At 40.1% G+C, this 14,105-nt stretch overlaps 1 protein-coding gene across 1 annotated transcript in view; it reads right to left on the reverse strand.

Moving 5' to 3' along the window:
• EIF2AK4 (eukaryotic translation initiation factor 2 alpha kinase 4) overlaps nucleotides 1–14,105 on the reverse strand; it is a 107,320-nt gene that overhangs the window by 51,619 nt on the left and 41,596 nt on the right. The window contains 5 exon segments of the mRNA XM_033190602.1: nucleotides 464–547; nucleotides 8,079–8,148; nucleotides 9,377–9,807; nucleotides 12,466–12,623; nucleotides 13,202–13,308. Coding sequence (XP_033046493.1) covers nucleotides 464–547; nucleotides 8,079–8,148; nucleotides 9,377–9,807; nucleotides 12,466–12,623; nucleotides 13,202–13,308 — 850 coding nt within the window.

The raw sequence follows: 14,105 nt of genomic DNA on the forward strand, positions 1-14,105 counted from the left end.
ATCTTACTTGTCCAGATTCAGTTAGTTAGGCAAAGTGGAGTTTCTGTGCTCATGCAGTCTAGCATTTATGGAACTCAGATATGGTTCTAAGTACTTCACATGTTATTTATTCTTTATTAGTGTATAAGAGTTACTATTATGTAATTTATAGATGGGGAAACTGAGGCACAAGATGCTGAAGAACCTTGCCCAAGTTCACGCAGTCCTAACAGGTGGATCCAGGATGTGAACTTACACAGCCTGAGCCGAGAGCCACCCTATGGCACCTCCTGATAAGCTGTAGGAAACCAAGAATTCCAGGCTGGGGAAAAGGGCTTCCATATGGTAATCCTCTCGGCCAATTAATCTTTGGTAGTGGCAGTAAGCCCTCCTCTGCCCATTATCTTGTTCCAATACCCTGAAACAGGCCCATCAGCCACTACTGGGTGGTGCTGTATCACCTAACTACACACCACGACCTCACCTGGATGTAGAGGTAGTGCACAGCCTCGGTCGTCACTGATGGCTCACTTTCATGGCAGCCATTCTTTTCACTGCAGTCTTCATCCTAACCCAAAAGGAAACACACAATAACTCAAAATGGAAGCCAAAATTAAGCACAATCATCATCATCATCATCAAGTATTTGTGCCCACCCCCAACACAGGGCTACCCTGTTGCCTTAAGGAGAAGTCAGTAAGCAGAACATAACCACTGTCCTTAGAAGCTCAAAGCATTTGGCTGTGAATCCTGGTCTGTTTTGGGTTGGGAGGCTATTAATTACTGCCTCAATTTCAGAACCTGTTATTGGCCTATTCAGGGATTCAACTTCTTCCTGGTTTAGTCTTGGGAGGGTATACGTATCCAGGAATTTATACATTTCTTCTAGATTTTCTAGTTTATTTGTGTAGAGGTGTTTATAGTATTCTCTGATGGTAATTAGAGAAGCCGGTACCATTCCTTCCAAAACTATTCCAAGCAATAGAAAAAGAGGGAATCCTCCCTAACTCTTTTTATGAGGCCAGTATCGTCCGAATATCAAAACCTGTCAGAGACACAACAACAAAAGAAAATTGTAGGCCAATATCCCTGATGAACATCGATGCAAAAATCCTCAATAAAATACTGGCAAACCGAATCAAGCAGCACATCAAAAAGCTTATCCACTATGATCAAGTTGGCTTCATCCCCGGGATGCAAGGCTGGTTCAACATAAGCAAATCAATAAATGTAATCCAGCATATAAACAGAACCAAAGACAAAAACCACATGATTATCTCAATAGATGCAGAAAAGGCCTTCGATAAAATTCAACACCCTTTCATGCTAAAAACACTCAATAAACTAGGTATTGATGGAACGTATCTCAAAATAATAGGAGCCATTTATGACAAACCCACAGCCAGTATCATACCAAATGGGCAAAAGTTGGAAGCACTCCCTTTGAAAATTGGCACAAGACAGGGATGCACTCTCTCCCAACTCCTATTGAACATAGTGTTGGAAGTTCTGGCCAGGGCAATCAGGCAAGAGAAAGAAATAAAGGGCATCCAATTAGGAAAAGAGGAAGTGAAATTATCTCTGTTTGCAGATGACTTAATTGTATATTTAGAAAACCCTATCGTCTCAGCCCAAAATCTCCTTAACCTGATAAGCAACTTCAGCAAAGTCTCAGGATACAAAATCAATGTGCAAAATCACAAGCATTCCTATACACCAAGAACAGACAAACAGAGAGCCAAATCATGAGTGAACTCCCATTCACAATTGCTATGAAGAGAACAAAACACCTAGGAATACAACTTACAAGGGATGTGAAGGACCTCTTCAAGAACTACAAACCACTGCTCAAGGAAATAAGAGAGGACACAAACAAATGGAAAAACATTCCATGCTCATGGATAGGAAGAATCAATATCGTGAAAATGGCCATATGACCCCAAGTAATTTACAGATTCAATGCTACTCCCATCAAACCACCATTGACTTTCTTCACAGAATTAGAAAAAGCTACTTTAAATTTCATATGGAACCAAAAAAGAGTCCAGATAGCCAAGACAATCCTAAGCAAAAAGAATAAAGCTGGAGGCATCACGCTACCTGACTTCAAACTATACTACAAGGCTACAGTAACCAAAACAGCTTGGTACTGATACCAAAACAGATATATAGACCAATGGAACAGAACAGAGGCCTCAGAAATAACACCACACATCTACAACCATCTGATCTTTGACAAACCTGACAAAAGCAAGCAATGGGGAAAGGATGCCCTATTTAATAAATGGTGCTGGGAAAACTGGCCAGCCATATGCAGAAAGCTGAAACTGGATCCCTTCCTTACACCTTATACAAAACTTAACTCAAGATGGATTAAAGACTTAAATGTAAGACCTAAAACCCTAGAGGAAAACCTAGGCAATACCATTCAGGACACAGGCATGGGCAAAGACTTCATGACTAAAACACCAAAAGCAATGGCAACAAAAGCCAAATTGACAAATGGGATTTAATTAAACTAAAGATCTTCTGCACAGCAAAAGAAACTATCATTAGCGTGAACAGGCAACCTACAGAATAGGATAAAATTTTTGCAATCTATCCATCTGCCAAAGGGCTAATATCCAGGCCAGGCACGGTGGCTCATGCCTGTAATTCCAGCACTTTGGAAGGCCGAGGCATGCGGATCACCTGAGGTCGGGCGTATGAGACCAGCCTGACCAACATGGAGAAACCCTGTCTCTAACAAAAATACAAAATTAGCTGGGCGTGGTGGCACATGTCTGTAATCCCAGCTACTTGGGAGGCTGAGGCAGGAGAATCGCTTGAACCCAGGAGGCGGAGGTTGTGGTGAGCCGAGATCGTGCCATTGCGCTCCACCCTGGGCAACCACAGCAAAACTCCGTCTCAAAAAAAAAAAAAGCTAATATCCAGAATCTACAAGGAACCTAAACAAATTTACAAGAAAAAATAACCCCATCAAAAAGTGGGCAAAGCATATGAACAGACACTTTTCAAAAGAAGACATTTTTATGTGGCTAAGAAACATATGGAAAAAAGCTCATCATCACTGGTCATTAGAGAAATGCAAATCAAAACCACAATGAGATACCATCTCACTCCAGTTAGAATGGTGATCATTAAAAAGTCAGGAAACAACAGTTGCTGGAGAGGATGTGGAGAAACAGGAATGCCTTTACACTAGTGGTGGGAATGTAAATTAGTTCAACCATTGTGGAAGACAGTGTGGCGATTCCTCAAGGATCTAGAACTAGAAATATCACTTGAACCAGCAATCCCATTACTGGGTATATACCCAAAGGATTATAAATCATTCTACTATAAAGACACATGCACACGTATGTTTATTGTGGCACTATTCACAATAGCGAAGACTTGGAATCAACCCAAATGCCCATCAATGATAGACTGGATAAAGAAAATGTGGCACATATACACCATGGAACACTATGCAGCCACAAAAAGAGAATGAGTTCATGTCCTTTGCAGGTACATGGATGAAGGTGGAAACCATCATTCTCACTAACACAGGAACAGAAAACCAAACACCGCATGTTCTCACTCATAAGTGGGAGCTGAACAATGAGAACATATGGGTACAGGGAGGGGAAAATCACACACTGGGGCCTGTTGTGGGGTGGGGGCTGGGGGAGGGATAGCATTAGGAGAAATACCTAATGTAGATGACAAGTTAATGGGTGCAGCAAACCACCAGGGCACATGTATACCTATGTAACAAACCTGCATGTTCTGCACATGTATCCCAGAACTTAAGTATAATTAAAAAAAAAAAAAAAAACAAAAGAAAAAGAAAAAAGGAAAAAAAAGCTCACAGCATCATTGCAAGTTTGCTATTTCCAGAATCCTCCGTGTGGTTTACAGGTCTGTTGTTATGCAGAACAATGATGGGGTAAACAGATAATAGGCAGACATTAAAGATGTGCAATCTGCAGAAAGACTCCTTGTCAAGTCAATTCTTTCTTACCACTGATATCCATCTATGGCTAAGAAGGTCAGAATGCATACAAGCTAATATTTGAAGGGTTCAGTTTTACTGGAATTCCGTACTTTTTGGTGGTAGGCTTATTTCAGAAACAGAAGTCTAGAAATCCACCTTTAGTTAAAACAATTTAAAAGTGACCACACTGTCAAAGGGCACACTGTCCTCAGAGGTACCTGCTTGAAGAACATGCCTTCAGCTGCCGCTTGCAGTGAACGACCCTCTGGAACACTTCCCATACCATTACTCTGTCCCCAACAGCTAATTTTCTTTCTCATACATGATACCTTTCTTAAAAAAAGTCTTTTTTCCCCAATAGATGTATTTGAATACTTATAACCCCAAGTACAGAAAAAGCATTAGTTAGTATTTGACCATTTCTGATTTATAATTTTTTTCTGAGGAAGAATTTTTTCGAACTTTTTCCTTTATCCAAGAAAAAAAAAAAAGTTCCACTCTGGTAACAATCAGATTCTACTCCTGAATCATTTATGGATGCTGGGGATTACCTGTATTACACTGTTAATCTCTTGGAGACTTCTACCCATCAAATTAGGATGCCCATGGATGCTGCCCTTAACTGAGCAAAACCAGGATTTGGTGCCCCTGTAATAATTATGTGCATGGTAAATGCTAAAACCAAACATTAACTTGGCTTTAGCAGTAGTTCAGACTTTTTTTTTTCAGACAGCGTTTTGCTCGTCACCCAGGCTGGAGTACAATGACGTGATCTGGGCTCACCGTAACCTCTGCCTGCTGGGTTCAAGCAATTCTCCTGCCTCAGCCTCCTGAGTAGCTGGGATTACAGTCGCCTGCCATCATGCCTGGCTAATTTTTGTATTTTTAGTAGAGACAGGGTTTCACCATGTTGGACAGGCTGGTCTCAAACTCCTGACCTCAGGTGATCCAAGTGCCTTGGCCTCCCAAAATGCTGGGATTACAGTTGTGAGCCACCGCAGCCAATGTAGTTTATTTATGCTATTATTCCTGGTTAAATTTATAACTAACAAATTTTTATTATTAGTGGTTTGACAAGGAAAGTACTTATAAAAAAACACACTGGCTTAACACTCAGATCTCCTTCAAATCAATTGAACTGCTTATCTAAGAGTGTACACTTAAAATTTTCTTTATCTACTATGAATGAACCCTTATAACTGTTGGTAATTATATTTTTATTCCTGGTAATAAAGTCATTGCAGGCTGGGCATGGTGGCTCACACCTGCAGTGGTAGCACTTTGGGAGGCTGAGGCAGGAGGGTCATTTGAGCCCAGGAGTTCTAGGCTGCAGTGAGCTAGGACTGCACCACTGCACTCCAGCCTGGGAGATAGATGGAGACCCTGCCTTTTAAACTAGTAATAGTAATAAAGTTGTTGTGTTCAGTCCCCAGTAGTAGAATAATTCCCCACAGCCACAACTGACAACCCTGGTAGTTTCTGGTGACCTCCCTTACTGGGCTAATCAGCACTTGATCGGAAGTCCAGGTTAGTATGTGAAGCCAGGAGTACTATTATTATTGTGTTAACAACAGTTGCATTAACTATCTCAAAAATTACCGCCTTTAGAAAAAACAACCTCAAGCTATATTTGTATTCATAATTGACATCTGGATTGGGTTTATGTTTGATGCATTGTTTGGGAAATTTGCAACACAAACTGGCATACGAATTACTTATTCTGATGATGAACTTTCATGTATTTTTTATTAGAAAGTAGAACTAATTTTAGATTTTCAGCTTGATGGATTTTCAGTTTTTCCTGAAGAATTTTGTTTACCATTAGTCTTCAAATTGGATACCATTGTGCAGTGGTATACTGTTATACTTCACAGAAAGAGTAAGAGTACATGTAGTTCAGTTCCTGTGAGGTAGCTGTAACCCTTAAAAATGAAATGTCAACTCTAGGGTACATTTGGCATTGAAAGAATAGTTAGGAAACAACTTGGTTTTGATGGGGTCATGATTAAGAAATGATATATTGGTTTTATTTATGGAATTGTTTTATAGCGCATACAAATCAGCGATCAGCCAACAAATATTTTTCTTTGAGCTTATGAAAGCTCTGTATTGTTTTGCCTTCAATCTGTTGTCTTCAAAACAAACAAACAAAAAAGCTTCTTGCACCTTCCCCTCCCCTCTTTTCTTCCTTTTTCTTTTTGCTTGTATGTACAAGGTAGGACTTACTTCGTAAGAAACAAAATGCCAGTATTTTCTTAAGCCATGATGTGAAACCAATGACCCTGTGACCCCATGGCACAGAACACTAAATTGTGGTCCCATGGCTGAAACTTGAGGGTGACTAAAAGTAGTGCCTGTGAAACTTGATATCTATCTGTGATGGCCATTTGATCTCTAAGAGGAATTTTGTACACTCCACAGAACTCCTATCTACAGTAAAATTGATTTTCAGTTTTAAATGTGGGCAAAAAGGCATTTTCTCCAAGATTTTAAAACTAATTCTTATTTTTAAATGGTTTACCAAAATTTGTCAGTACATTTTACATGTAGAAGCATTTTAAAAATCATTTCTAGCAAGCACTTGACATCTAGTCAACTCTCTACTCCTTCTTTATTTTGTTTTATCAAAAGATTAAGAGTTCTTTTCTTTGAATAAAATAATTTCTTATAATTAAGCAGCAGAAGATCAATCTTTACAAAGTATGAGGGATGCCAGATGTTGATAAACTTACTCTTTCTTAATCTGGACAAAGTAAACTTAACAGATTTTTCTGATGAGCATGCTTTATGAATCCTCCATTGTGCTCCATTCTATCACATGTGCATTTTTCATGTTAAACTGTAACTACTTAATCTCTTCCCCTATCCTTCTAAATTAATTTTCTGTAGTTGGAGTGCAGTCTTTTCCCCCTTAGGCTATGCATTAATCGAAGTTTTCTTTTCACCACGACTTTACAATGTCTAGTAAACAATATTTCTACTTCCCACATCTTTGCTTTACATAGTCACCTTGCCCTTCCTCCCAGCACCTAAGAAAAAAGATGGTCATACTAACAGGTGAAGTGTACAAGGTGTCTGTGTGTTTTGTGTAGCTTCAGAGTTAGATTGAAATTACCAGGCACAGCTTTAGTCTTGTCATTTTGTTTACACATTGGGGAAAACAAACCAGTCTATTAAACATTTCATGTAACTGCACCCAAGTTTTGCCAAGCTGGAAACTTGGACCTTTTCTGTGTAGTGACTTTTTAAATTATAGTTTTTATAACCTGGAGATCAGACTGTTGCTTTCGCATGATGTATGTAGGGTCTCATGACTGGAGTTTGCTTTGTTTTACAGTATCTGTACTCTTTGTATTTTTCAAGAGCTATTTTGTAAACAGATGATGTATTTCTCCATTGAAAACACAATAAAAAAACACGGCACAATCTCAAAAAAAAATTATGAGATATTTTTGTGATTTTTTGCTTGTTTGTTTAGCTCATCAGCTATCATTAGTATTAGTGCATTTTATGTGTGGCCCAAGACAATTCTTCTTTTACCAATGTAGCCCAGGGAAGACAAAAGCTTGGACACCCCTGCATTATAGGATCATGATACACAGTGTGAAATCACTGTTCCAGAGATGGTCTATGAAAATAAGGAATCAGGATTAATTGATGTGGGACAGACCAAAGTTAACTCCATGATGAGGCTGTTTAGTTCATCAATTTGCATTCAGTTCTCATCCCCAACCATAGAAAGTTTCCAAAACCCTTAGAAAACTGTTTTCATCACATACAAAAATGCAGTGTCTCAACTTCTAAAAGGTTGAAGAACTTCTAAAAGGTTGAAGTTTTATTATTTATTTTATTAATAAATTATTATTATTAATTATTACTATTATTATTGACAATAACATTATTCTCTCTTCTAAAAGGAGGTATGTTTTGCTGTGTGGATAAATAAAAGTCTATAAATAAGCACAGGTAGAATATATTTTAAATGAATAATCATATTGCAAAATGGATGGTTTCTGTATTTGAACATCAGATTAAAGCTTTATAATTTACCTAAGGTTTATGACATCAGACATCAATTATATAATGAATAAAATGGTATAATTTCTATTCATATATATACCTGATTCTGACTTTTACTGTTCTCATCTTCATTGTCAAAGATAATATCACTTTCAGAATCTGAAGCAGGCCTGAAAAAGAGAAACAGAGATATACAAAAGGAACAGAAATCGCTATTATAATGATAAACATGGACACTTTTAAATACTAGAAAGCACAAGAGGCTACAGACATCACACCGTGAGCCCACAAGGCATCAATGTGTACTCTACACTGTGCTCATTTGTACTATTATGCAAAACACAGAACTCTTGATTTAATAAAAATGAGCCAGATTAAGTTTCCTGAAAAAATTTAATAGCTAAGAGTAATCACAAACTGTATCCACCTGGATAAAATAAAACAAAATCATGAAAGTAAACACCCAGGGTGGATTCTGAAAAGCATAAACTTTAGGATTATAATTATTGGTTTGGTACTTTTTTGGGGGCTGCAGTTGGCACTGTATCAAGACTCCAAATTAGTTCTTAAATGTTTCACAGGGCTGCAAGCCCTTATCCAAAGGAATGTCCTATGAGAAATTCTATTAAATGTATAAGATGAGGTATTGGATTTTCCTTTTTCCAGGGCTGGGATTTTGGAGATCTTTTGAAAATAGCGGGAAAAAAATCCTTTAGATTAGGAAACCCCCAGGCCATGGACAGGTACAGGTCCACGGCCTGTCAGGGTCACAAAGCAGGAGGTGAGCGAACTGAATTAAGGCCTAAGCTCCACCTCCTGTCAGATCAGCACCGGCATTCGAGTCTCACAGGAGCGCAAACCCTATTGTGAACTGTGCACACGAGGGATCCGGGTTGTGCACTTTTTCATCAGGCATTATGAGAATCTAATGCCTGATGATGTAAGGTGGAACAGTTTCATTCCGAAACTATTCCCCTAACACCTGTCTGTGGAAAAACTGTCTTCTATGAAACCAGTCCCTGGTGCCTAAACAGGTTCGGGACCGCTGCTTTAGATTGCATTTGATGACTCTCTAAAAGTGGGTTTAATTTTTTTTTTTTAAACATGGTCAACACGTCTGGATTTCTAAATGAATCTCCTTTTCCTTGGCTTGGACTTGGTGGGGATTAATGTTGGGGGGCATTTGCTGGCCCGGGAGGCGGAGGTTGCAATGAGCTAAGGACATGGACACGCCACTGACCTCCAGCTTAGGTGACAGAGCAAGGCCCTATCTCAAAAAAGGAAAGAAAAAAAAGAAGGAAAGAAGAAGGAAGAAAAATGAAAGGAAAAAGGAAAGAAAAAATAAAGAAAGGAAAGTAGGAGGCGCGTCAGAGGCAGCTGGTCCACCCGTGCGCTTACAGGAAGGACTGGGAGAAGACGCCACCGTGCTCGTCCTCGTCGTCGTCCTCGTCGTCGCTGGAGCCCGGGCCGGTGGTGGGGAAGCGGGCACTGGCCGAGCGCTCGCCCGAAGTACTCCACTCCACCGAGCTGCTGAGGATGGGTGGCGGCGCGGCGGCCTCCACGCTGTCCGGGCCGTCCGTGTCGCTCGCCAGTTGCCCGCGCGCAGCTCGCTCATCCTTGGCTAGAGGCCCGGAGTCCGGGGGCGGCGTCCCCGGTCCCGCCGGCCGCTCGTGCCGCTCGATCCAGGCGTTGTAGTAGCGCACAATATTCTCATGGTGCAGCCGTGACAGCAGTGTCACCTCGCCCTTGATCCTGCGGAATTGCCGGCTGGCCGGGTTGATGGGGATGCGCTTCACCGCGTAGCAGCAGCCGTCCAACTTGTTCTGCACCTGCGGTCAGCCGGGGGAAGGTCAGCCGCTCGGCGCCTTGCACAAACTGGCATTTGCACCGCGTCACCTCATCCCCTCCCAAGGAAAGCGTGAAGTTCTAAATGAGTCCTACAGCTACAGTCAAGAACCACACGCCTGAAATTCTTAAACTGAAGAAAGCTTTGACTGCTACAAAATTCAGAAAACAGCCCACTCAACTCTAGATGTATTTAGCTTGCTGGGAGACCCTGGGGAAAACATACTCTCCATTTTAATAATTACTTTTACTGACAGTTACTTCCCTGCTTTTCCAGTGTATCTGCTATCTAAATTTGTCTTGATTTTAAGATAAAAATTATTTTCTAAAGTCAGTGTAAGGTTTCAGATGATTTTAGTTTCTCTCTGATTTTTTTTACACTTAAAGTCACTAAAAACAAATGAAACTCCAAAAATATTAACAGACCTGAACACAAAGGTTAATTCCTTGATTTTTAAAGCCGTGTGAACTTGGGAAAATGACTTAATTTCCTTGATACTCTATTTTCTTATCTTTAAAATGGCATTTATACCATTTCCACTACCCCAAATGGTGACTGTAAAGCACCTGTATCAAGGCCTTATAGAGAAAGGTGCTTAGCTTAGTAATAACAGCAATTGCTATGAACACAATCACTGTCCACTGATTTTGTTCTATAGTTAAGATGATGCATACTGAAACCAGTACAATATAATCAACAACACAGTAAAATAATAAAAAAGCAAGAAAACGTTGCAAAGGCAAGTCCCCCCATCCTACATAGAGGTATCCTCATGCCAGGCAGTTTCACTATGTAAATGAGGTGACTGAAGCAACTTTATTATAGAGTCTTATTCACTGGAACATTGTAGTCCCATCCATGCAGGTCAACTGAGGTGATGATACACTCTAGAAAAGCAAATGCCATGTGGCCATGGGTGGCAGGAGAAATTAGTTCATTACAAAACACAAAACAGAATATCATTCTCTTGTTTGGCTAACAAGTTTCAATTAAACTAATGAAAGTCTAAGTGAAGTCCTGGGAATAAGGAGGGAGTACTACAAAATTGAGTTTCAGATTATCCTTTTTTGTATGGAAACAGTGACAAGAACACACACTTTGTAGTACAACAGAGGTGGGTCTGAAAGCTGGTTTTATCTCTTAGTAGAGGTGTGTCATCTCAGGCAAAGGACATAACTTTCTCTGAGCTTCAGTTCCCTCATCTAGAGAATGAGGATCATACCTATCTGGTAAGAATGTCCTGAGATTTAAAGACAGGGTTTGTAAACCACAGGGCACAAAATCTGAAATATGGCAGGTGCTCCAAAAAATGATAGCCCTGTGTTCTTTTACTGCCACATTAACAGGGAAGAGGACAGTGTAGGGCGGGAGGTGGGGACCTTGGCATTGTCTTTCAATCTCCTGTCTCAGTACACATCACATACGAATTGGGTTGGGGGTAAAGCTTGCTATACTGGAAACCCCCAGGAATTCATTTACTGAAGTGAAAAGGTGCAGAAACAGTAATGGGTCCAACTGCTAATGAATGCCAGATCGCTGGGCAGACTGCCCTACTCTCACCCAGAAGCACAGAGATGGGAGGTAAGGGCTGCGGATTCTCATAGGGAGAAACTACTGGAAACGGTGGGGGCTTAGGTTACTCAGATGTTTTTGTTATATGAGCTTATCTATCATTATTAAGTACTTGTAAGGAGATGAAATTTGTTACTGTTCTAAGTTCAAGAATCTAAAATACCATGAAGTTAAAGGATTAGATCAAAATGATATTGTGTTAAAGAAACAGTATATGCTTCAATCATCCCCTCCTCTTAGACATAATTATAATCTTTCTGATCAGGACATCTGTCTTGCTTGTCTTTCTTTTACCATAGGAAAACCAATTTAATTCCTTTTTCAGTGTAAAAGTTTTTCTACAGAAACAGTAATGCTTCCTAATGATACTGTTAGAATCCTAAACAGAAAAGATACTCCGTTGATGGTGGGTTACCCTCATATGTGAAAGATGACATATACTGTATATGGACTTAATATAATAATCTGGGTCTCCTAATTTACAAAGAAATACTTCAATTATATAAAAACAGCTGAAACCTCTTTCTACAAGGGGCAGATAATAATAAAAGTCAACCAAATAGACTGGAATGAAGAAAGGAAGACCTAACACCAGTGCACCTTAATAATACATCACTATTTTCCTGTCCCAATAATAGCTGGAAAATAAAAGCCACCGAGACCTGCTGGGGCCATCTCCCAGTTTGAAGTCCATCTCTCTTTTAACCTTAGAACCTTTTGATCTACAGCAACTCTAACAGCAAACAGGAGAAAAAAAGAACAATTTTCTTTCTGAACCAAAGCACACAAAAATGTTCCTTCTGTGGAGGTCTTGATTCCACTTGAAGTGCTGTTATAATCATGTGTGTTTCATGTTAATGCTCCACATGAAGCAAGGAAAGAGTGGGATATTCTCAACTGTGTCCAGCGTAACTTAAATAAAACCTTTAACTCCAGGAAGGTGAGGATGAGCATAGTATCGAACATCCATATTCACTTCCCTCCCCACTCCCAAAATAGAAGTCAAGTTCATGAGTCTTTGTGGAAATGGAACCGAGAAGGGGGTGGGGGGGATGACTCTGTACCACACCTTGATGACAGCTCCGAAAGCTCCTTTACCAAGAAGCTGTAATTCTTCAAACTCAATGAAGTATCGGGAAAACTGTCTCTGTGTCTCACTAAAGAAGGCAGCACTGGGTAGCTGGTTGCTAGGAATAACAGTCTCAACATAATCTTGTCCTCCAGAATCTGAGATAAAACAGAGAGTAAGAGACACATGAGGCACTGGAAATTTAGGAAGAGCTACACAGCCAACAATGATGGAAGCCCTGGAAAAAGAGCCCCAACCAGTAGTTTGAAAAATTATCTTAACCTGAGTCACCTTTTAAAACTTTTCCTCACCTTGTCCTCCTTAAAGTAGGCAGAAATATATAATTAGCCCAAGTTTATAGGTGGGAAATTATACAGAGTAAGTGACTTAACTATAGAGTTAGAACCCAAACCCAGGTCTCATGATACATCCCAGTCTCTACTGAGGTTCCTTAATCTCAGGTGCAGCAGGAAAAATCTAGTTACATGGCACTACGGGTGACTAAACACTACAAGAGACTATAGCAATGGACAGTCCATCAGTAGAGACTAGAAAAATCAGGGTGGTAAAACAGTTCCATGCACATGGCACACATCAAACTAATGGATTTATGTGTAGTTCAGAATAAAAGACATAAAATAATACATGCAGCCCCTTCCAGTTTTAGGTTTATGTACACTTTTAAAATAATTTAATGTCAAACAGGATATCAAATAAAGAATGGTAATAGACTCACCTTCAGGACTTTGTTCCACTAGAGGCATTTTTGGCTGAGGATTTATAAAGCTGTGTTTCAACAACTGCTGGGGACTCCATCTTTCCTTGTCATCCAAGCACACACATCTCGATGAGAGGGAAGGAAGAATCTCAGCATCACATACAATCAGTGCTAAACTAGTTAATCCAAGGTATTAACTATGGGTTTTTTTTTTTTAAAGATACACATTAGATAATTCATGTTACTCATAGACCAGAATACACTCTCACAGGTGAATTTAAATAAACATTCCTGAAGGATTTACATGTTATGAAACAGGCTAGGTACAAGAGGCGAATCAAAAAAAGGCGTCTGTAGATGCAGAAGACTTAGCCTCATGGAACAATGTTTTAAAAGTCTAAGGTAGTGCAAGTAGGCTATCAATTTTCACCTCGATTAACAGTTTAATGCCTTGTCATGCCAAACTAAGCCTTTCGGGAACTGGTTATAAATAAAGCCTTCTAAAGACAAAGCAAATCAGAGAGTTGGTGCAGGAGAGTGGCTCAGTATGACGAGCTTTAGATTAAGCCTGCTCATTACAGGATGAAGTAAGTTGGAAACATTTAGGGAAGGCTTTTTTAAAGTCCCATATTCTATTACATACTTTTTTAAAAAATTGGTTTATGTTTTTTTTTTTTTGAGACGGAGTCTTGCTATCACCCAGGCTGGAGTGCAGTGGCCGGATCTCAGCTCACCGCAAGCTCCGCCTCCCAGGTTCACGCCATTCTCCTGCCTCAGCCTCCGGAGTAGCTAGGACTACAGGCGCCCGCCACGTCGCCCGGCTAGTTTTTTGTATTTTTTAGTAGAGACGGGGTTTCACTGTGTTAGCCAGGATGGTCTCGATCTCCTGACCTCGTGATCCACCCGTCTCGGCCTCCCAAAG

Source organism: Trachypithecus francoisi, unplaced genomic scaffold (genome assembly GCF_009764315.1).
Source record: "Trachypithecus francoisi isolate TF-2019V2 unplaced genomic scaffold, Tfra_2.0 Lachesis_group3, whole genome shotgun sequence".
Taxonomy (NCBI): domain Eukaryota; kingdom Metazoa; phylum Chordata; class Mammalia; order Primates; family Cercopithecidae; genus Trachypithecus; species Trachypithecus francoisi.